Source organism: Perna viridis, chromosome 2 (genome assembly GCF_037379345.1).
Source record: "Perna viridis isolate PV_CMFRI_1.1 ecotype Kerala chromosome 2, ASM3737934v1, whole genome shotgun sequence".
Classification (NCBI taxonomy): domain Eukaryota; kingdom Metazoa; phylum Mollusca; class Bivalvia; order Mytilida; family Mytilidae; genus Perna; species Perna viridis.
The window spans coordinates 5,834,955-5,857,143 of NC_142446.1; the positions used below are offsets into that span (position 1 = coordinate 5,834,955).

General features: G+C 32.5%; 1 protein-coding gene across 1 annotated transcript; it reads left to right on the forward strand.

The window, feature by feature from the left end:
* Positions 1–303: 303 nt before the first annotated feature.
* LOC148623450 (uncharacterized) lies at positions 304–21,469 on the forward strand. The gene is made up of 13 exons (XM_088565244.1): positions 304–1,289; positions 2,538–2,625; positions 5,793–5,965; positions 6,531–6,629; positions 8,260–8,332; positions 10,420–10,476; positions 11,105–11,212; positions 12,631–12,777; positions 13,289–13,504; positions 16,600–16,829; positions 17,307–17,396; positions 17,689–17,840; positions 19,490–21,469. The coding sequence occupies exons 1-13, from the start codon at positions 681–683 to the stop codon at positions 19,671–19,673; spliced, it is 2,226 nt and encodes a 741-aa protein (XP_088421370.1). The 5' UTR covers positions 304–680; the 3' UTR covers positions 19,674–21,469.
* The last annotated feature ends 720 nt before the right edge of the window (positions 21,470–22,189 follow it).

The following is a 22,189-nucleotide window of genomic DNA, read 5'->3' on the forward strand; positions in this document are numbered from 1 at the left end:
AAGTTTATAAAAAAACTAAACCCACCTTTTCCACTTACAGAAAAAAATGACCCCCTGGATATATGTACTTGCTTTGTTTAAATTTTCAAATAAATGTCTACGGTTTGAATATTATTTGTAAATTATTACCGGTATATAAAGGATGCCGAATCTAGAGGTTTAACCTAAAAAAAAAAACCCGAAGCTGTTATGCACGTGGCTAATTACAATATTCGTTAAGTTTCGGCTAAGTTTACAGCCAATGAAATGAACATCTCGTTAGCGAGAACACAGCGTTACTTCATATATTTATCGGGCATTTTTAAAGAACCCAAAGCTTTTCCGAGAGGAAATAATCACCATTTTCTTGCAGTATATTTCTTTGTTTCCTTCCCCTTTCCCTGTGATATCCCCTGGTGTTGCAATATTAAACTGTCTTTCCAAGAGCGTAACTATCACCAAGATTGAAAATATTTATCATAGAACAGAGCAAACAACAGTAATCGCATACCACCATCAACGGTAATTACATTTCGTGAAGGAAGATACATATTTTTTTTCATCAAATTAAAAGTGAAAGTGAAAGTAGCTGTGGAAGTCCCGTTTCGAATTTTCCATAAATCCATTTTTTCACAGGATAACTTACGACGTGGCGTCTTTACTCTTTGCACAGAAACATTTTCTATTCGAGATATATAGTCATGGCGTATAATAATCAATCTCAATATCATGGAAATATTGGTGGTCATGGTAATTTTGACCAAGCGTATAACCAAAGAGATTTTTCAGATAAAAAATCTCCCCATGATACGAGACAAAATTTGAATAAGAAAAGGGTGGAACAGAATTACAGTAGAGCAAGACCTAGAGATAAAAACTATAAGGATCATGCTAGAGATGAGAGTCCAGACCGACAAGACAGAGCTAGACCGAAGGGAAAACAGTTTGAAGACCACCATAGAGATCCAAGTCCCGATAGAAGTCTTCAACAAAAGCAGATTCAGAGTACACCAGCAATGAATTCACATACTGATCAACAGCACAGGCACTATAGTAAACCATACAGACAGGATAGACACAACAGAGGTAGACAGAATGATAACAAAGGGTTTAATCAGTATGCTGACTCCAGTAGAAATGAGTATGATGATGGACAGTATAGACATAGTAAATACAACAGAGATCAACACGGCAATTATAGAGATCATGATCAATATACTTACTCCAATAGAAGCGAGTCAAATGGTAGACAGTATCAGAACTACAAAGATGAAGGGTCATTTGATAGAAGGAGAGGTGATAGCACATGGGTAATTATTGTTTCTTTATTTGTAGATTCTGTTAAATTAAGTTATTGCCCTTGAATGTCCAAAAATGGTGATGTTTATGGTTTTAAGCTATATGTATTAACTTACCAGTAATAACCATAAAAGACAGAAAGAAACTGTCAATATTGAAATAATCCTTATAGTAGGGCCTACAGTGGGGTTGAGGTTTTGTTATTAATACTTCTTAGAGTTATTGACCTTGAATGGCAAAAAGTCACAAATTTTGTAGTTATAATAACTGTTTAGTAAAAACTTTTAGTTGTTGATAAGGCCTATAAAAGTTCTCCAATGGTCTACATTGTGAGAAGAGTATTGGCAAGAAATGATGATTTTTTGTGGTTTTAGCTTATAATTAACAGACAGACAAAAATTTTCAGTGGATGGAATGATCCTTATGACAAGGCCTAGATAAATCCTTTAGGTCCAAGTTGTATGACAACTAATTGTTAAATAGAATTATTGCCCATGAAAGGCTAAACATTACTTACTGGTAATTTTTCTGGTTGTTATCTTATCAATTTATGTTATGATCTTAATTACAAGTCCCACAAAAAGTGGTGGACTCTCTACATTTGTATATAGAGTGATCAGTTTATTTGTCTGTGACAAATTGTCTGGACTAGGTAGACAAGCTTAATACATTGTGACCTGTACCATGGTTGGTGACCTTTGACCTTAAGGTTAAATTAATGATTTTTGCATGACAGATTTGTGTCCAGGCTGTGATTTTTTTTATATTATTTGGTGTGTGCTTTTGATATTAAGTATGAGGGTAGATCAGCTCTAGTAGATGTGTTGTATACCATGGTTTGTGAGCATTGACCTTGAACTTTGATATCGTTATTATTATTGTTCTTAAAATGATGATTTTTGTTGACTTTAGCTTATAGCTTGAAAACCAAAATAGATTTAAGGAAACTTTCAATTTGATGGAGTTATACTTATGGGGAAAGTATGATAGGGTCCAAGTTGAATAGCAGCTCATCATTGGAGTTGTTGCCTTTGAAAGGCTAAAAAAAGACTTTTTTCTATCAGGTCAGTGAATCAGGCTCTCTAATAATATTCTGTAGTGACATTCCAACTGTGTAAGGCGAACTAGAAATAAATTAAGCCCCTTTAATTCTGTCCTCCTAACTTGGCCCTTATTTTAAAGGTCTGATAATTTTATTTACAACTGTGCTTGATGAGTATTTTTTTACTACATTCCTAATTTATTATTATTATTTTCAGGGTGAAAAATCTGATTTCAAGTTGTCCAAAGCACTATCATTTATTTTAAGACATGGAGCTGAGAAGGCCGGATATAAAATGATGCCAGGTGATTTCTTATTTTTAGGGCTCATTTTGAAAACTTATAAATTTGACACCAAATATTTGTTTATTACAAAATGTCTCATTGATAGTTACATGACAACTGTTAAGTGAATGATAAAAAATGCATACAAAGTACTTTATTATCAGGAGGAAAACAAGAAAATGATGTGGGTTTTCAAGAAATTCAGTACCCAAATTAATCCATTTAACAATTTATCTTATTCCTCATTGATCATTAACATATTGCTATCGACCCCTCAAAATAATCCATCAAATTGCTGACCATTGCTATATAAGTTATATGTTCCCTGAAAGATTCATATATTTCACTGATTTTTGTTGCATTTCTCTTTAAACATGAATATTTTACATACCATTAATTGTGAATTAATTTTATGTATATTGATTTTTTTATACTTGTTTTTAAAATGGATATTAAAAACTCAGGGTACAGTTTTGCTACTATATTTTTGATTTATTTCAGTGAAAAATATGAAGTTAAGATGAAATTATCATTTCATATAACAAAACAAAATATTTGTCATCTTCACTGACTAGGTACTAATTGGTAACAAATTAAACCCATCTAATAGATGTAATGTTTGCTTCAGGAACTATGCACTTGCAATATACAAATCACAAACCAAGATCTTTAAATTAGGTAATCAAGTGAAGAAAAAAAAAATAAGCCAACTTCGTTTTTACCAATCTTGGCTCAAAAAAGGAACTACCTTGTGCTGCTCAGAAAAAAAAATTGACAGTTTTGGATCCAGTGAGTAGTATATTCTTAAAGGTGATGTATGGAGTAGGCACTATTAAAAGGGGAAAATTAAATTTAATATTAAATAATAAGACTGTCAATTACTTCATAAATATTGTTCATATAAGTATATTTTTTTCATCCCATGTCCTCTCCACCTATTTTAACCCTATTAACTCCAAAGGGTAAATCCACCTTATAAAAACCATCACTTCCCTACAGTCAATCCTACCATATATACCTTGTCTAATCACACCACTTCCCTACAATCTACCATATAAACCTTGTCTTATCACACCACTTCTCTACAATCAACCCTACCATATATACCTTGTCTAATCACACAACTTCCCTACAATCAATACTTCCATGTAAGCCTTTTCTTACTACACCACTTCCCTACAATCTACCATATAAACCTAGTTTTATCACACCACTTCCCTACAATCAATCCTACCATATAAACCTTGTCTTATCACAACACTTCCCTGCAATCAATCCTTCCATATAAACATTGTCTAATCACAACACTTCCCTGCAATCAATCCTTCCATATAAACATTGTCTAATCACAACACTTCCCCACAATCAATCCTTCCATATATACCTTGTCCAGTCACACCACTTCCCTGCAATCAATCCTTCCATATAAACCTTGTCTTATCACAACACTTCCCTACAATCAATCCTACCATATAAACCTTGTCTTATCACAACACTTCCCTGCAATCAATCCTTCCATATATACCTTGTCTAATCACAACACTTCCCTACAATCAATCCTACCATATAAACATTGTCTAATCACAACACTTCCCCACAATCAATCCTTCCATATAAACCTTGTCTTATCACAACACTTCCCTGCAATCAATCCTTCCATATAAACATTGTCCAGTCACACCACTTCCCTGCAATCAATCCTTCCATATAAACCTTGTCTTATCACAACACTTCCCTACAATCAATCCTACCATATAAACCTTGTCTTATCACAACACTTCCCTGCAATCAATCCTTCCATATATACCTTGTCTAATCACAACACTTCCCTACAATCAATCCTACCATATAAACATTGTCTAATCACAACACTTCCCCACAATCAATCCTTCCATATATACCTTGTCCAGTCACACCACTTCCCTGCAATCAATCCTTCCATATAAACCTTGTCTTATCACAACACTTCCCTACAATCAATCCTACCATATAAACCTTGTCTTATCACAACACTTCCCTACAATCAATCCTACCATATAAACATTGTCTAATCACAACACTTCCCTGCAATCAATCCTACCATATATACCTTGTCCAGTCACACCACTTCCCTACAATCAATCCTACCATATAAACCTTGTCTTATCACAACACTTCCCTACAATCAATCCTACCATATAAACATTGTCTAATCACAACACTTCCCTGCAATCAATCCTACCATATATACCTTGTCCAGTCACACCACTTCCCTGCAATCAATCCTTCTATATAAACCTTGTCTTATCACAACACTTCCCCACAATCAACCCTACCATATTAACATTGTCTAATCACAACACTTCCCCACAATCAATCCTTCCATATATACCTTGTCTAATCACAACACTTCCCCACAATCAATCCTTCCATATATACATTGTCTAATCACAACACTTCCCCACAATCAATCCTACCATATAAACATTGTCTAATCACAACACTTCCCTGCAATCAATCCTACCATATAAACATTGTCTAATCACAACACTTCCCTACAATCAATCCTACCATATATACCTTGTCCAGTCACACCACTTCCCTACAATTAATCCTTCCTTATATATCTTGTCTAATCACACCATTTCTCTACAATCAATCTTTCCATATAAACCTTTCTAATTACACCACTTCCCTACAGTTAATCTTACCATAATCTTACCATATAAACCTCGTTTAGTCTAATTACACCACTTTCCTACAATCTACCATATAAACCTTGTCTAATCACGCCACTTCTCTACAATCAATCCTACCATTAAATCTTGTTAGGTCACACCACTTCTCTACAATCAATCCTACCATTAAATCTTCTTAGGTCATACCACTTCTCTACAATCAATCCTACTATATAAATCTTGTCTATAATCATGTCGCCTGAGTATAGCTGAAATATTACTGCTTGGGCGTAAAACCCCAATAATCAATCAATTAATATATAATCACACCACTTCCCTACAATCATTTCATATTTACCTTATCTAATCATTCCATTTTTCCTCTTTTTTAGGTTCTCTTTTTATCTTTGCCCACCTATTTGTATTTACTATTTTCCTGGTTTGATTTGATCTAAATCCACTTTTAATTGTAAAGTCTGCCCCTTTGAAACTTTATTTTTCAATGATGCCTAAACATGGTTGCTTTTTCAGGAGGATTTCTTTATGTTGAGGAGATTTTAGATCGACAAAGAAATTTAAGAGACTACACCTTAGAAGATGTCGAGAATGTTGTAAAGAATAACGACAAACAAAGATTTTATATGGAGAAAGAAGAAGGGACTGGGAAATTGAAAATTCGGGCAAACCAAGGCCATACAATAGAAGTAAGTTTCAAATAAGGCAAATCTAAGCAATTCAATGAAATATTGAAAGGCTCCTGTCGAGAATGGGTGAATAAACACCCATATATGCATAGGTGTTGAGTCTCTAGCTTTCAGTGGGAGCCTCCCAATACTTCATGAAAAATTCAACAATCTCCCATTGTTGCTAAACATAAAACATATCGCATAAATGAAACCTCAACAAATCTCCTGTTTTAGAGGGAAATGTCTCTCTTTAGAATTTTTGATAGTTAACACCTATGTATATGGTGTGCAATAAATTTGGAAAAACAGTGATTGAAAAAGAATAGTATAAAGTTAGAAAAAAGAAAAAATATTGATGAGGAGGACATTTTTCAGCAGACCAACAGTCCTGTGCAAATATTGCTGAAAAATTTATTTTGGGCCTGTGAACTGAAATGGTGAACTGTGAAGACCACTGTAGGTGTTAATTGGATTAAGTTTTACTGTTTGGGCTGTATGTCTGCTTTATTTCTTATATTCAATAGTGAACTGTAATCCTAATATTTTTTGTCTCAGTTAAATAAGTTTGTTTGATATATTTAAGGTTAAAGATTTACAGCTGACTAAGATTGAATCGAAAGATGAAGTTCCTATGGTGGTACATGGAACATATTCAGATTCCTGGAATAAAATAAAAAATACGGTAATATTTTATGTGGATTAGGTACAAGAGAAGATACCAGGCCCCAGTGCCACAAAAGTTAAAAAAATACTTAAGTCTGAAAATATTCTTAATTCTGTGGTAACTCCAATCAAAGTTTTTGATGACATCACAAGCAGTTAAGAATTTTCTTAGACTGAAGTAATTTTTTAAGTTTTGTGGCACTGGGGCCAAGCTATGCTGAGCATTTTCTTCATAAATGTCTGAATACAGTCTGCATACTTTATTATATGCTAATGTTGCATTTACTCTGCTGTTTTAAAAGGAAAAATGTATGATTTTAAATACAGAAATAGGAATCTGCTTGAATCTCTTTGTATGTGGTCATATAATGGTAGCATACTGTCCTCATCAGTAGACATATGCTGTCTCAGTCTGGACAATTACTTAAATATAAATGTATAGATTTTTATAAAAATTGTACAACAAATTTCAATACCACAACAGGAAGACTGGGATTGATTTGGTGCTTTTGACTTAAACTGATTAGGAATAAAGGAGGGGAAAGGGACCAGAAACAAGCATTTTCATGTTGTCTGGACAATAACTTGACTACAAGTGAATGGATCTCTATGAAATGGTACCACAAGGTGTCATGCTACAAAGGGAAGGCTGGAATGAAATTTTGGGTTTAGACTTTAGCCATTTAGGAACCAGGGGGCAAAAAGGGGTCCATACTTTAACTAACTATTCAGGGTTGGACCTCTTTGGTCGTATCAAGTGGGGCCATGCCAACCATTTTTTTTTCTTATTATGCCCTGATAGTGTGATGTAATTAAATATCTATGGTAACTACTAGTTACTTTTCAGTACATGTGGCTATGTACAAATGTATTTCTTATTATGCATACTTTATAATTGAATTTAAATAAAATCTAAAGTAAAAATGAAACATACAATATTAGTACAACAGGTCACAAACTGTGGGCAGATTTAGGAAATATGCATGTACAACAGGTCACAAACTGTGGGCAGGTTTAGGAAATAAGCATGTACAGCTGTAACAAACTGTGGGCAGGTTTAGGAAATACGCATGTACAGCTGTAACAAACTGTGGGCAGGTTTAGGAAATATGCATGTACAGCTGTAACAAACTGTGGGCAGGTTTAGGAAATATGCATGTACAACAGGTCACAAACTGTGGGCAGGTTTAGGAAATATGCATGTACAGCTGTAACAAACTGTGGGCAGGTTTAGGAAATATGCATGTACAGCTGTAACAAACTGTGGGCAGGTTTAGGAAATATGCATGTACAGCTGTAACAAACTGTGGCCAGGTTTAGGAAATACGCATGTACAGCTGTATTTGACACCTTGTACTTGCTGAAGAATGACAGGATAAAATTAATACATGATAATTGTAAACCAGGAGATTTTCCTGTTTCTTTCTTTTTACTGTTTACATGATCATTCCACTTCTGTCTTATTAATAAAGATGTTATGTTATTATCTTCATTGACAAAATATTTTTGACAGTTTTATTTTTGCATTACTGATATTATTGCAAAAACTGAAAATGAAACTGCCCAGTTTTTAGTATAAGACAAAGTAGTAGAATGGAATTGAATTTTAGCTGGATTAAAATGTCATCTGGATATGTATATTATTTCAGGGTTTAAGCAGAATGGGAAGAAACCACATACACTTTGCAGTTGGAGAACCAGGGGAGAATGGTGTCATAAGTGGTAGGTTTATTATATAACCTTTGTGGAGAATGTTGTCTGAAGTGGTATGTCCATTAAATAACCCTAGGGGAGGACGTTGTCATAAGTGGTATGTCTATTATATAACCCTAGGGGAAAACGGTGTCATAAGTGGTAGGTCTATTAGTTAACCCATTGGGAGAACGGTGTCTTTAAGTGGTAGGTCTATTGTATAACTATGACCAAGACAATCAGTATGGTACCTCATGTTTGGCTATCAGAATGAGTTGATTGGGGAATCTAACTCAGGGTAGGGAGTTAAGATCTTTGTTCATCATAGACTTACTAGTGCTTCATTTGGTAGTGGCACATGCAGGCTTAAGTACTACATTATATTATTTATTTTAATCCACAAATGTTTTTTAGTTCAAAAACATACAATTAATTAGTAAATTCACATTAACAGTAAGTAGTCAGTATCTAGAAATTCAAACTTTACTGTGTCCAAAAGTTGCCATACCCCAGAGAGAAGGCTGGGATTGATTTTGGGGGTTGTGTTTATTGAAGAATAAGGCCAAAAAGGGGCCACTGTAATTCTGATTTAATTCTTTTCATGTGTCAAATATTTAATTGCAATCGTAATTCAGAGCTGTATCAAACTTGAATGGTGTGTGCATACTTGTTCAAACTGTTCAGGGTTCAGCCTCTGCAGGGGTATGTCTAAACACTGCGAAGACAGGTCTTAGTGCACTAAGACCAATAAGATAACATCTTTCCGAAGTAAAAGTACTACCATTGGAAAGGTAATTTTAAAATGCATCTATTGTACTGAATTTAACACAATAAAAGTCATTAAATCATTCATTATTTAGTCTTTTGTGCAATTTCCCCGGCATGTGCCGGCAATCACATGAGTGACAGACCATGACCTTGGCTCTTTGATGTCCATTAATCGTTAATTAGAGTCAATGATGCGTACAGTAATGACCAATCAAGCTTGAGTCCTGTGATTTTGTTTATTAGTGATAATCTTGTTTAAAATGTTAATTATGTTCATTTTTTATACATGGTTTCATTATTCTTTGACGTTAAAAATATAATGCATGGAAAATTTATTCAATTTCAGCAATAAAAATAAATGCATATGAAATGCCAAAAAAAATTGGAAACAATGTCTTCATTTATTAACAAAGTACGATATAAACGCACCATAGTTTTGTTGGTTCTAGTTTGAAAACTGCAATATGGAGACCTTGGTTTTCGTTTAGTTACAGAAGCTGCTTTTCGAGACTACTAGTAGTCTTTTTATCGATTTAGATTGAAGAATGAAAGTTTGAATGATTTGACAGACAGAGATAATACCTTTGAAATATTGTAAAACTATTTTGAAAGTAAAAGGCTCTACGAATAATGTCACAGTTTTCTATGAGCTAGGCAGAATGCCGTTGTTGTATACTAGAAAGTGCAGAATTTTTAACTATTGGTTCAAATTATTATGTACTTCAAATTGTATTTTGAAAGATTGTTAAGTATCTTGATGGATCATGGTACGAGTGTGCGTTTTAATCTGTAAGTCAGCATTCTTTATTTGTTACAAAAAAAAACATTATTTAAGCTCAATTAAGCAAAACATTTAATCTATCTAATATGATTACTTTCATTTAAGCCCCTTTGACTTATTCAATTAACATTATTTTTCAAACACTCTAATCACTCATTAATTCCACTCTTAAAATAATTCCAAACTGTTAACCACAACAATGTTTATTTAGTCGGTATCTATTTAGTCATGGTCTGTTACAACACATAGGATTGTCGGCACGTGCCAGGAATTTTAGCACAAAAGACAACGAACCTAACTATTCAATGCCAGTTTTTACACTAAATTCAGTGTATTGCATGTGATTTTAAATTACCAATCCAATGGTAGTACTTTTACTTAAAAAAAAATGTCATCTTAGTGCACTAAGACCGGTCTTTGCTGTGTTTAGACGGACCGCCTTTTCAGTCATATCAAGCTGGTCTCTGCAAAGAATTTTATTTTTATCCTACATCAATCTTTTAATGTGGTCTCTTGCTTGGTTACTTCATAATTTGCTGTATATATTACAACCTGTTATATTTTATAGGAATGAGAAAGACCTGTGAAATCATGATTTTTATTAACCTTGAAAAAGCATTAGCAGGTAAGTTATTGTTTTCTTTCCAAGTTTTCCATATCCATGTGTATGCTACTTATAATTAGTGAAAAATGGAAGTCTTTGAGAGTGTACTGTTGAACAATGGAAGTCTCTGAGAGTGTACTGTTGAACAGTGGAAGTCTCTGAGAGTGTACTGTTGAACAATAGAAGTCTGTGAGAGTGTACTGTTGAGCAATGGAAGTCATTGAGAGTGTACTGTTGAACAATGGAAGTCTTTGAGAGTGTACTGTTGAACAATGGAAGTCTCTGAGAATGTACTGTTGAACTATGGAAGTCTCTGAGAGTGTACTGTTGAACAATGGAAGTCTCTGAGACTGTACTGTTGAAATTACTTCTCATTTATAGCATTAACTGGTACATATTTATAATTTATCTTGTGAATTAATAAGTTTTCTCATGGTGCCAATTAGAAGAATTTTGATTATTTAAATAATGAACATTTATAAAATATGAACATTCTTAATCTGTCACTTACTTCAATTGATGATAAACCTCCTTACATCAAGTAACCAAATAAGATAAAGAAGTAAAATATGTATTCTGTGCAACAAGCTTCTAATATGATTAACAGGATATTTTCTCATAAAATATTAATGATTAACTTTTTTTCCAGATGGATTCCAATTTTATAGGTCAGCTAATAATGTTATATTGTGTGAAGGAAATGATAATGGTATTATTCCACCAACATATTTTAGTTCTGTTATACAGAGATTTCCCAGTAAGTTAGATTTAACAAATGATGAAGATTTTATTTTGTGCTTTATAATTGTAAACTGCCACAAACAGTGTTATTTCCTATGACATTGTTATAAATCAAGTTAAATTATAAGCAAATGGCAGAATGTATATAAGTGATAAAGAAAACTATTTTAATCTTAGGGAAAATTTTAGACAGAATCAAAGAGTCAAGTGAGTTTCAGTCATTTCTCCACAGTCTGGGTTTGTAAACTTTTAACATTTTGCTTAATTTCCTTGAAAACCATGAAAGTCTTTGACATATTTTAACCAAACTTGGTCCACTTTAATTTCTTGTTTGATTGACGGCCTTCTTATCTTCTGATTGGCCAATTCTCAAAGAACTGCATATGCCAATGTGCTTAAACTTAATAGGATTATTGACTACTTTGACCCCTACAAACAAAACACCTGAATCTGCTCAGGTGCCTCTTTAAGTTGCTCATACATTGTCATTGAAACCCTATAGGAAAATATATTTTAGGGGGTGTTTTTGTTGCATATTTGGCAAAATTTTAATTAATATGGCAAGAATGGTGTATTAGTAACCCTCTACAAATGATCACCTTTCGCTTTGTGAAACTAGACATGCCAGTGTGTAGAAACTTTGTAGGGTTGTTGATGACCATTACCCAGTACAAACAATCTATATTTTGATGCTGCTCAGATGACTCTGTTAAGGAAGAGGCCATGCAATATTGTTTTTGAAACCATATGTAAAAACTCATTTAGATTTTCTTCTGTTTAACTAACATCTAGAAGACAAGTTAATAAGCCTACCAAGGATGTACATGACCCTTGTTTACCTGTGTTCACAGATTTGACTGCATTTAGTGGAAATACTGAGCTGTAATGGAAGCCAGTGGTTTAGCGTGCTATAAAACCTGGTTTAACTCCCCTTTCATTTTGAAATGCCTGTACCAAGTCAGGACTATTGCGGTGGTTTCCAACTTTCCGTTTTTTTAACCTTGATATTGCCATTTGTTATATGGACTTTCCTTTTGACTACTGCCTTGCGTTTTTTTGGGGTCGGTAATTTTGTTATTACCCTTCATTTATTAATAAATAAAAGTTTGATGCTACAACAACAACTTGAGTTTGGAATAAAATATTTAGTGCTTTTTGGACAAATGTGAATAATTTGTTCATGGCAAAATTGGGATGTATAAACAGTGAGCAGAAATATAATCACTAAGAGGAGCTTAAGAGATATTTAAACCATTGAGTGAAATATAACTAAAAACTAAAATTTGGTTACCAGGGAAGTATAATGACAACCAGATATGTACTTAATCACCATAAATTATAATAGACACAATTATAGAATATAACAGAAAAGTTAGCAAAAACTGCCAGTTAAAGTACTCACAATAACTAATATGAAATACTATACTGTTTCAGGAAAAGAACTTCTAGTTGATAAAGATACCATCATGCCTAATGTACCTATAGGTGGGGAAGGGTTAATACCTGCAACTAAAAGTAAAAAGAAGAAAAACAGAAAGAAGAGAGAAGATGAAACACCGGATATCGAGAAAAGAACAGACAGTATATATTTTTTGTAATTACTAATGCCTACAAAAAAAATGATTTTTAGGGAACTTTTTTTATAATGGTTTGTTCAGACACTTTCAAAGGAAGGTAATATAACTTACATGTCTACAAACTTCAAACTTAATATGCACAATTCCTCTGAACAATTTGATAGATTTTGATGTAACTTTATATAATGGTTAGACAACTTTTGGATTTTTACATATTGAGAAATACATTGAGATGAAATGGTTGACTATGGAGATGTTGCTGATAGGAGATAATAAAAACAGGCTCACAATGTTTCAGTTTCTTCATGTTGACTTTGAAATTTAGTTAAAAATGCCTAATAATTTCACTCTAATTTATTTCACTATAAAGATGTTGGATTTTGTGTTTAGAGTGTCTGTTTGAGTTCTTATTTATCCTGTAGATGATATGGAAGTTGTTTAACAAGAAGTGTTTTTCTCATTTAAAAGTTTTCCTGCCTATGTTACTTTTCAGTACATATTTATATCTTAAATAGGTACAGATGGACAAACTAAGTGTAAGAGGGAGAAGTCTGAGGTTGATGATAATGCTATAGAGGATGCTAGTAGTTTATTCGAGGAACAGATGGAGTTGGAAGCAAGTACAAGGAAGAATGAAAATTGTTACTTGGAAGAAGGCTTACTTGAAAACTGTGATGATGATGAGGAGCAAGATATTTTCCATGATGCTAATGATGTGAAAATAGAAAGTGGTGAGTGTAATAATTATGACATGTAGTGCATTAATATAAACATAATCAGTATATGGAACAAACTTTCAATATAAAAAATGGCTTCTTTCCTTAAAACTTAATTTAACAGCCCTTGCACTCAGTGATTTTTCTAACGCTCGTCATTTTCGCCAATGACGAAAGACTTTTCAGAATGACAAAAAAAATCTAGTCTCATTTCGTCACCTGAAATCTTTGAAAGTACTAAAAACATTAAAGAGCTGTAAGCCCAACATTGGTTCAAGTGGCGAAAGTGACAGTTTTATTACCCCAACCTCATTACAACTCTCAACAGGTGTCAAAATTTTGTGTAAACAATCACCAAATCGCCAATTACACTAATCAGGCACATGGAGTAAATGTCGATCTCTTGACCACTGAAGTGTGAAAGTTCAAATGCCAGTAACTATTCATTACTGCTGGGAAAAAAATATATATGCTATCTATTAATTCCTCAGGGACCAATACTAAATATAACTGAAAACTAATGACATAAATTTGTCATTAACTCGGTCTTGATCCCAAAAACACAGTTGAAAAATGTGCTAAAAATAGAATCTCTTATGTCATGTGTTAAAGCAGTGCTGTAAATAACAGATTATTCTGAAATATCTTATGTCAGATATAAATACTACCATACCATACAAAATATACCATTAAAATGATCCTCATTTTCTCACACGAAAGTGACTAAAGCTTTCAAAATCCTGGAAAAAACCCTGCTTGTACTTATACACAAATTTTTTCTTTGACCTTTGTAGTCTGTTACTTATTTTTAAAACTTTTTATACAACTGCAAATATTTTTTTGGTCATATAATGGTATCACCCTGTCCTTGTCATTGTTGGCATCTGTTAATTAAGTTTATTTATGATAATTTGAGTAAAACTTAACCAATCTTTTTGAGATTTTAACACAATGTTCCTAGGAACATAGCGGAGGCCTCTATAGTTTTTGCCCACCCCTTTTGGAAATAAGGGATTAAAAGGGGAAAATAGGTGTTATCATTAGAATTGATAGGAAAAGTTTACTGTTGAAAAATCAGATCAACAATAAACTTTTCCTATCAATAAAATTTATCTCCCCTTTATTGTTTTTTTTTCAACTTGGTCACCCTCTTCATTTTAAAAGATAGCTTGACCTTACTTAGTCAACTTCTAGAGGTCATCAAGTTCTATAAGTAGATGACCCTGCTAAGGATTTCATTATCTTCTTATAAAGAGGTGTTTCCCTTTGAAACAATTTCTTTTAATTGCCAATATCTTCAAAACCATTATAGATAAAACCAATCTGAAAACTATTATATGTACTGGAACATGTTACATTATGAATAAATATAAACAAGAAATTTCTTACCAACATTACAGGAGTTCTATCCCTTGAAATATTATAATTCATTTTTGAAAATTCATATTTCGAGAACCAGATGTCGTAGTCTTAGGACCTTCATTAATAACCTTGGTCCATGTGACTTTTTATTTGCACTCAAAATCAAAGGTCATTGAGTGCAAAAAAGCTTTCTCACAGCAAACTTTAGGCATTGATATTAAAAAAACAATAAGAGATAAGTGTGTACATGCAGCATATGAAATTACCCTCCCAATGAGTTCTACACTTTGAGCTCAGGTTAAGAACTGTCTGTTCAAAAGCAATGGCAATTCAGATGTTTCAAAGAGTTGTTTTTGTGACTTTGACATGACTATATTGTAACCTTTTTCAAGGTCAAATGATTTTGAGTTGAATGGTGGTAGTCCTATTTTTCTATGACTTCCAGTTCAGGAGTTTGGAATTCCATCATATTTCAATCATTCATTTTGCCCAAAATGAGCAATGAATTTGACCACAGCAGTTGTACATGTTGTACTGATGATAATACAGTTTACAGATTTGAAATATCTCGTCTTATTTTGGATCTATTGAAGTTTTAGTTTTTAAGAGCAAGGGCATGTATTTTAAATCCCACATGACTTTTATACAGAATGAAAGATCTATTCATTTGATACAATACCAAGGACCAATAGTCATAAAAAAACAAAATTACAATGGCTTGAAATTTTCATATTTTACAATGGTTTTGAATATATTTCATAAGTTCTTATTTATAGAATTGATATTGCATCACTTTTTCAAGTTCGTAGAACAGGATCATGTAATATACATCATTTTGAAGATTCTATACATGTTGAAAGGGTAGGTCAATTACGGTAAGTGCAAATATAAAAAGTTCTACAAAGGTAGGGTTGTGGCATATCAAATGAAAAGTTTAAAGTGTGCATCGTATATCGAAAATATCAATGTTTTGTTCCCCAAAAATGGGTTGGGTTGGGTGGGGTCAAATGAGTGCAAAAATTGACATGTTTTATATGATTGTATGGTGGCATATCAAATGAAAGGTCTTAATGTGCACAATACACATATTAATTTCATTTTACTGAAAAAGAATCTGATTAGGGGTTAATAAGTATAAAATGTTTAAGTTCATAGAAAGTAGGTTATTAAGTGTACATTACAAATATCATAGTGGAAACATTGTCAAATGTATTTGACAAGGTCAACAAGTGCAAAAATGAAATTGTTGGTTATACACCAAAGGAAAGGTCTTTAAGTGTACTATTACATTACAAGGAGAAAGATTTCAATGGTTTTTCAAACATTTGACGTACTAGTTTAGATGTTCTACACTTTTGTCTGTTAGGATAATCTTTATGGATGCCTTGCGGATTTGACCTGTGGATACAATTTATAGATGTTTACATTTGTAGCTGTGACTATAATCTGTATAGATGTTTTACATTTATAGCTGTGACTATAATCTGTATAGATGTTTCACATCTGTAGCTGTAGATATAATCTGTATAGATGTTTTACATCTCTAGCTGTAGATTTAATCTGTATACTGGTAGATGTTTTACATCTGTAGCTGTAGATTTAATCTGTATACTGGTAGATGTTTTACATTTGTAGGTGTGGATATAATTGGTATATTTATTTTACATTTGTTGCTGTGAATATGATTTGTATTGCTATTTCATATCTGTAGCTGCAGATTTAATCTGTATTTATATTTATATTTGTAGATGTGGATTTAATCAAAATACAAGATATTGACAGTTGTATTAGTTCTGTTGACTTCCTGAAGACACTACAAGTAGTTGCTGTATGGTTTGTAGCATCACAAGAATCTATCCACAAAATTGCTGTGATTACTGAAGACAAGTCTTATTTCTTTGATGTCGATGGCCATACTGAATTAATGAAGGAAGGGCAGCTTGCTGATTTTTTTAATTACGGTGACGGACCCTTCAAGGTATAATATGAGGCAGGTGTAACACATGAGAGGATGAAGTCATAAGCTAGATAAGCCCTTTAAAAATCTGTGGCATTTAACTTTGAAAAGAATGTTTTTATTTAGATATTTTCACTTGCTTTATTTAGTTTTATTTAGTTGTCAAAGTTGTTGTTTTAGTTGAAAGCTTTTTGCACAAGATGACCAGTCCTTTCTGCGGTACTGTATAGGTTATAAGTTTCATTGTATTCGACAGGTTCTGGGAGTGGTGAAAATTTAAGGCCAGATATTCCACAGTTATCTCCCATAGACTGTATCTATGGGCGCAAAGAAATTTAGTACCCTTATTCATAGAGCAAATCCATAATTTGGCAGCCATGAAAATTACCTGCTATATGGTATGAGTTGGAAATCTGTTTTCATTTCCTGTCAGACTGAAAATGTTGTAAGTAAGGAAAAAATGATGATTGAATGTACATATTTTTGGTGTACTTTCAGGTATTTAGCGGTCTTAATTCCCAAGTATGTGCCTTGTTATTCTCAGCTTATGATGTTATCTTGGATGGAACTAAGCTATTTGATTTAAAGGTGTGTTTAGTCCACTCATAAATGATTTATATTTTGATTTGAATGTAATGCGTTAGCTCTGTAATGGGAATCTTAATCAACAAAGAAGAAAAAAAACATTTTCTTGTCATATATATTCATACTTAGACAGAAAGTTTGATATAATGTTTCATGGAAGTTGTAAATGTTATTTATGTATGTAATTTGTCTGAAATTATATTAAGATCAACATGAAGTATTAATGTATTTTTGTAGAAAGTCAGACATAGTATATCAAACAGGAAGTAAAATTTCACATATTTTACTTTTTCAGATAGCCTGTGACATAATGAATAGACAGGGTATTGGTAGTATTGATGAATTAAAACACACTGGTTATAATCCAGACCTGATACCAGAATCTGATGATGGAAGTATAAGTGATGTTTGTCAACTGTATCTTAAAGCCTACCCGTATTTATCAATGTATGTGTATGTTTTTATAACATCTACTAAGAATCAACTCATCTCTCAATCTGCCCGTGTATTAAGTATGAAAAACTGACGTTGTAGGTATCACCTTCTCTGTCAATCTGTCCGTGTATTAAGTATGAAAAACTGAAGTTGTAGGTATCACCTTCTCTGTCAATCTGCCCGTGTATTAAGTATGAAAGACTGACTTCGTAGGTATCACCTTCTCTGTCAATCTGCCCGTGTATTAAGTATGAAAGACTGACTTCGTAGGTATCACCTTCTCTGTCAATCTGCCCGTGTATTAAGTATGAAAAACTGACTTTGTAGGTATCACCTTCTCTGTCAATCTGTCTGTGTATTAAGTATGAAAAACTGACTTCGTAGGTATCACCTTCTCTGTCAATCTGCCCGTGTATTAAGTATGAAAAACTGACGTTGTAGGTATCACTCCATCTGTCAATCTGCCTGTGTATTTAGTATGAAAAACTCACTTCATAGGTATCACCTTCTCTGTCAATCTGCCCATTTACCTACTTTGCAATGGAGTTAAACGATATTTTAACTGGTGTTTGTACATCAAATATCAAGATAGATACCAACAAAAATACTTCCTAAGAAGTAATCCAAGTGAATGGCTTTACTTGTTGACATGTTTTAAGCAATTTCTTTTTCCTGAACTGGATTTTTATGAAAATTTATGTGGATGTTTATAAATAAGTAAAATATGGAGCATGTTTAAGATAATCATTGTTATTGGAAGGAATACTTAATTAAAAATTATACTAATCACAGCTTTTAATACAACTCTTTTGATTATGATGTTATGTGAAGGTAATGCTTTACATTTATGTATGCATGAAGCAAGATTCATATTTATAAAAACATAAAACAATGCAAGGGTTTTAATTTACCATTAAGAGCTTTAAGGTGAAACAAGTGTATTTATTGAATTTGTTGAAATTTTATATGAAGATAATGTTTTATATATAAATGTATGTGAAGCAGGATAATTATTGTAATATTTAAGCAAAGGAAGATAATCCATCTTATAATTTTAAGTATGCCTTTCTGTGGTTCTGTTTTTAAGTTTACACATTTGCTTAAAAAATCAATTATATGTTATGCAGTCTTTATAAATATCAGATAGGAGGTGAGTCATGTATGTCAAAAACCGACAAATTTCACTGTTATTTCTTATTCACAAATAGTCAGAGACCACAGAACCAGTTTTACTTTTTCATTTTGTTGTTGCACTTTTAAGAACAAAATTATATACATTGAACTTGAAATTTTCACTTTGCAAGGGTTATTGTTTTTGGTTGATTTAATTTGGAGATGAATTCATTGCTTTCTCCAAAATATAGATCTGTAGAAAGGACTATGGTTAAGTTCAAATATGACTTAATAACATTGTTTATTTGTTGGATTTTGTTCCATGAATCACCTTAACCTTTATCTATTCCTTATATGGATTGGTACTTAAATGGTTTAGAATATTTCATATAAGCTGAGTAGACTTGTAACATCCAATGTGATGAAATTACTTTAATATTAATGATTTAGTATGGTTAATGATGTTGAGAATGATATGATCTATAGTTCATAGGTAAAATGTCTAATATTAAGGTTACTTTATTTTAATCAACTTTGTATCATTTTAGGGTTATGAAGGAATACAAAGACTTTAAAAGGGAGCTATTTGAACTGGTTAATCATGATATTAATAAATCTGATATGAAGGTACTGAAGGAAAAAAGGAAAAAACAGTCAAAATCATTAAAAGACAAAGGACAAAACCAATCTGAAAGTTCAAAACAGAAGAAAGGAAAAAAGAAACATCAGTAAATAACAGTATTTGACACAAGTTTGAGAGTTTTATACTTTGTATTGTTAATGTTAACAAATGTTTTGCATGCTTACATTACGCATACATATTTTCCAAATAATGTCCAAACTTTATGGCTAATTACTACTACAGTGTAAGAGGTTGGCATTCCTCCTAACTCTAGAATGGCATCAGAAAAGTTTGCCAGACAACTTCTAGCATTGCTTGACACATCAGAATTTTCCATAAATTGAGAAAGCCAATTAGTTTTTACAGAATTGTATAGTGTAAATATTGATTGTGATCTTTTTTAATTTATCTAATTAAAATGATAATAGATGCAATTTGTGACAGAGAATAAAAATAGAGTGGACGATATTTTTACCCATTTTGTGTTTCTCAAACACATATTTATATTTAAATTATTTATCATAGTTAATTGTTATTTTGTTAACATCAACAATTCATTTACTGTAAATAAATAATGCAATGTTTCTGACTATCATTAAGATATACATCTTTAATAGGTAGGCTTGAGCTTTAAATTGAAACTTTAGGAAGAACTCCCTCCAGTTGTCCTCCCTCTAGAACTCCCTCCAGTTGTCCTCCGTCTAGAACTCCCTCCAGTTGTCCTCCGTCTAGAACTCCCTCCAGTTGTCCTCCCTCTAGAACTCCCTCCAGTTGTCCTCCCTCTAGAACTCCCTCCAGTTGTCCTCCCTCATTTGGCCATAATACTATATATACATATTCTGTTGTCTGTACACGTGTTTTATTTCTCATAAATTTTTGTAGGCTGAAACTTTGGAACCCTTCCTGGGAACAATTTAAAATCCAGCTTTAGCATGATGGATTGTATAGATGTTAGTGATTTTCATCTCTGATACAAATCATTTCCTGTTTAATGAATGTTGTCTGTATTGGGCCTTAACCATTTATTTTTGGTGAGCTTGTGTCAATAAAGTATTATATTCTATTTTAAAAAAATATTTGGGCTGGCAGGACCCTAGTTTTTGGTCATTTTCCTTAGTTGCTATAGCTGTACAAATGCAGCCTGAACTTTTTAGAATCAATGAAAGTTTTTGAATGTGATTGATTGAATGTTAATGAATCATTGATCTATCTAATGAGCAACTGAATCATGTTCTATTTAACAATGGTAGCTTATAAATAATGTCAACTTGCTTATTTTACACCTTATTTCTTACATTAAACATGGATTTAGAAGACATGAAGCCCTTATTATGTTATTGTTCCAATATTTTTGGTTCTGACTGCTTGTTATGTCTCCCCCACTTTATTTGGAAGACAAATTGTTTTTGCTTTAGCAGTCTGTCTGTCTGTCTGTCACACTTTTGTAAGGTCAACTACTTGGAAAATATAACACCATACTTATGAAACTTTGTAGATTGTTAGGACATGATATGCAGTTGTGCGTATAACCTGTAATTTATGATTCACTGATTTTTGTGGGGGTTATACACATTTGAACTTAGGAACAGTTGGAGGTATACTTTCATTATTCTTAATATATATACTGCAATCACTTTATTTACTTATTTACTGTGTAACTGAGCACATTCAGGTTAAATGATACATCAGCTTCAACTTGATGAAATATTGATTATATATTGCTTGTCATATTCCTGTTGTTAAATTTAATAGATGTATGTCGCACACTATTTTAGAGTGAATGGAAATATTTTGATTCTTTTTCAGATATTACTTATTTGTTTAATCTTGTGCATAAACTGTGGTAGTTTTCTTTTCAAATTTCTCTAGTACTTCTTTAAAATAAAAAGTTAATGTTGACTTCAAATGAGTTCTCTGATAGAAAAAAAAATGGCAGAACAAGGTCTATTGTGGACCCTAATACTTTGATTTAAATCAACTACAATACAAGTTACAAGATGTGCAGGAAAATGGCCTATTATGAAGAGATATAAAACCTCGTCTTTAGCAAGTGAGGGTTTTATGTCCATGTTTGCCTGTAGTCTTCAAACCCTTACAGGTTTTCAGTCTGTATATCAGGTTTGTCTTATCATTGACATTTTTACAAAGTAAATTCTGTTGTTGCATAATCATATCTATTTTATATGATACTAATACATAAAACCCTATCACTATTCTTACTGTACCCACCAAATGAAAGTACAATGTATATTTGAATCACTCTGTTTGTCTGTCTTCTTAGGATGAATAGGATTGAAATTGTAGGATAACTCCTTGTAAGAATTATTGCCCTTGAAAGACAAACATTTACATTTTCAGCTCACTTGGTCAAAGGCCATTTGAGCTTATACCATCACTTGACATCCGTCGTCCTCTTCAATTAACATTTTTCTAACTTTTTTCCACAAAAACTTCTGGACGTCAGTTTTTTGCAAATATTAAAAAAAATATAGCAAAATTATGACTACTTAGGGTCTTCAGTTTCAAGTATATTCCCGGAAAATATCATGTTGATCTATAAATGAACCACTTTAGAGTTATTGCCCCTTTATGATAATTTTTACTATTGTTTTGCAGATTTTGGTAA

Bases quoted from the DNA above. Each gene is read 5' to 3' on its own strand.
- LOC148623450 (XM_088565244.1), top strand. From the start codon at position 681: ATGGCGTATAATAATCAATCTCAATATCATGGAAATATTGGTGGTCAT. The intron at 5,966-6,530 runs GTAAGTTTCAAA...GATATATTTAAG, and splicing joins ACCAAGGCCATACAATAGAA to GTTAAAGATTTACAGCTGAC. The intron at 17,397-17,688 runs GTGTGTTTAGTC...TTACTTTTTCAG, and splicing joins CTAAGCTATTTGATTTAAAG to ATAGCCTGTGACATAATGAA.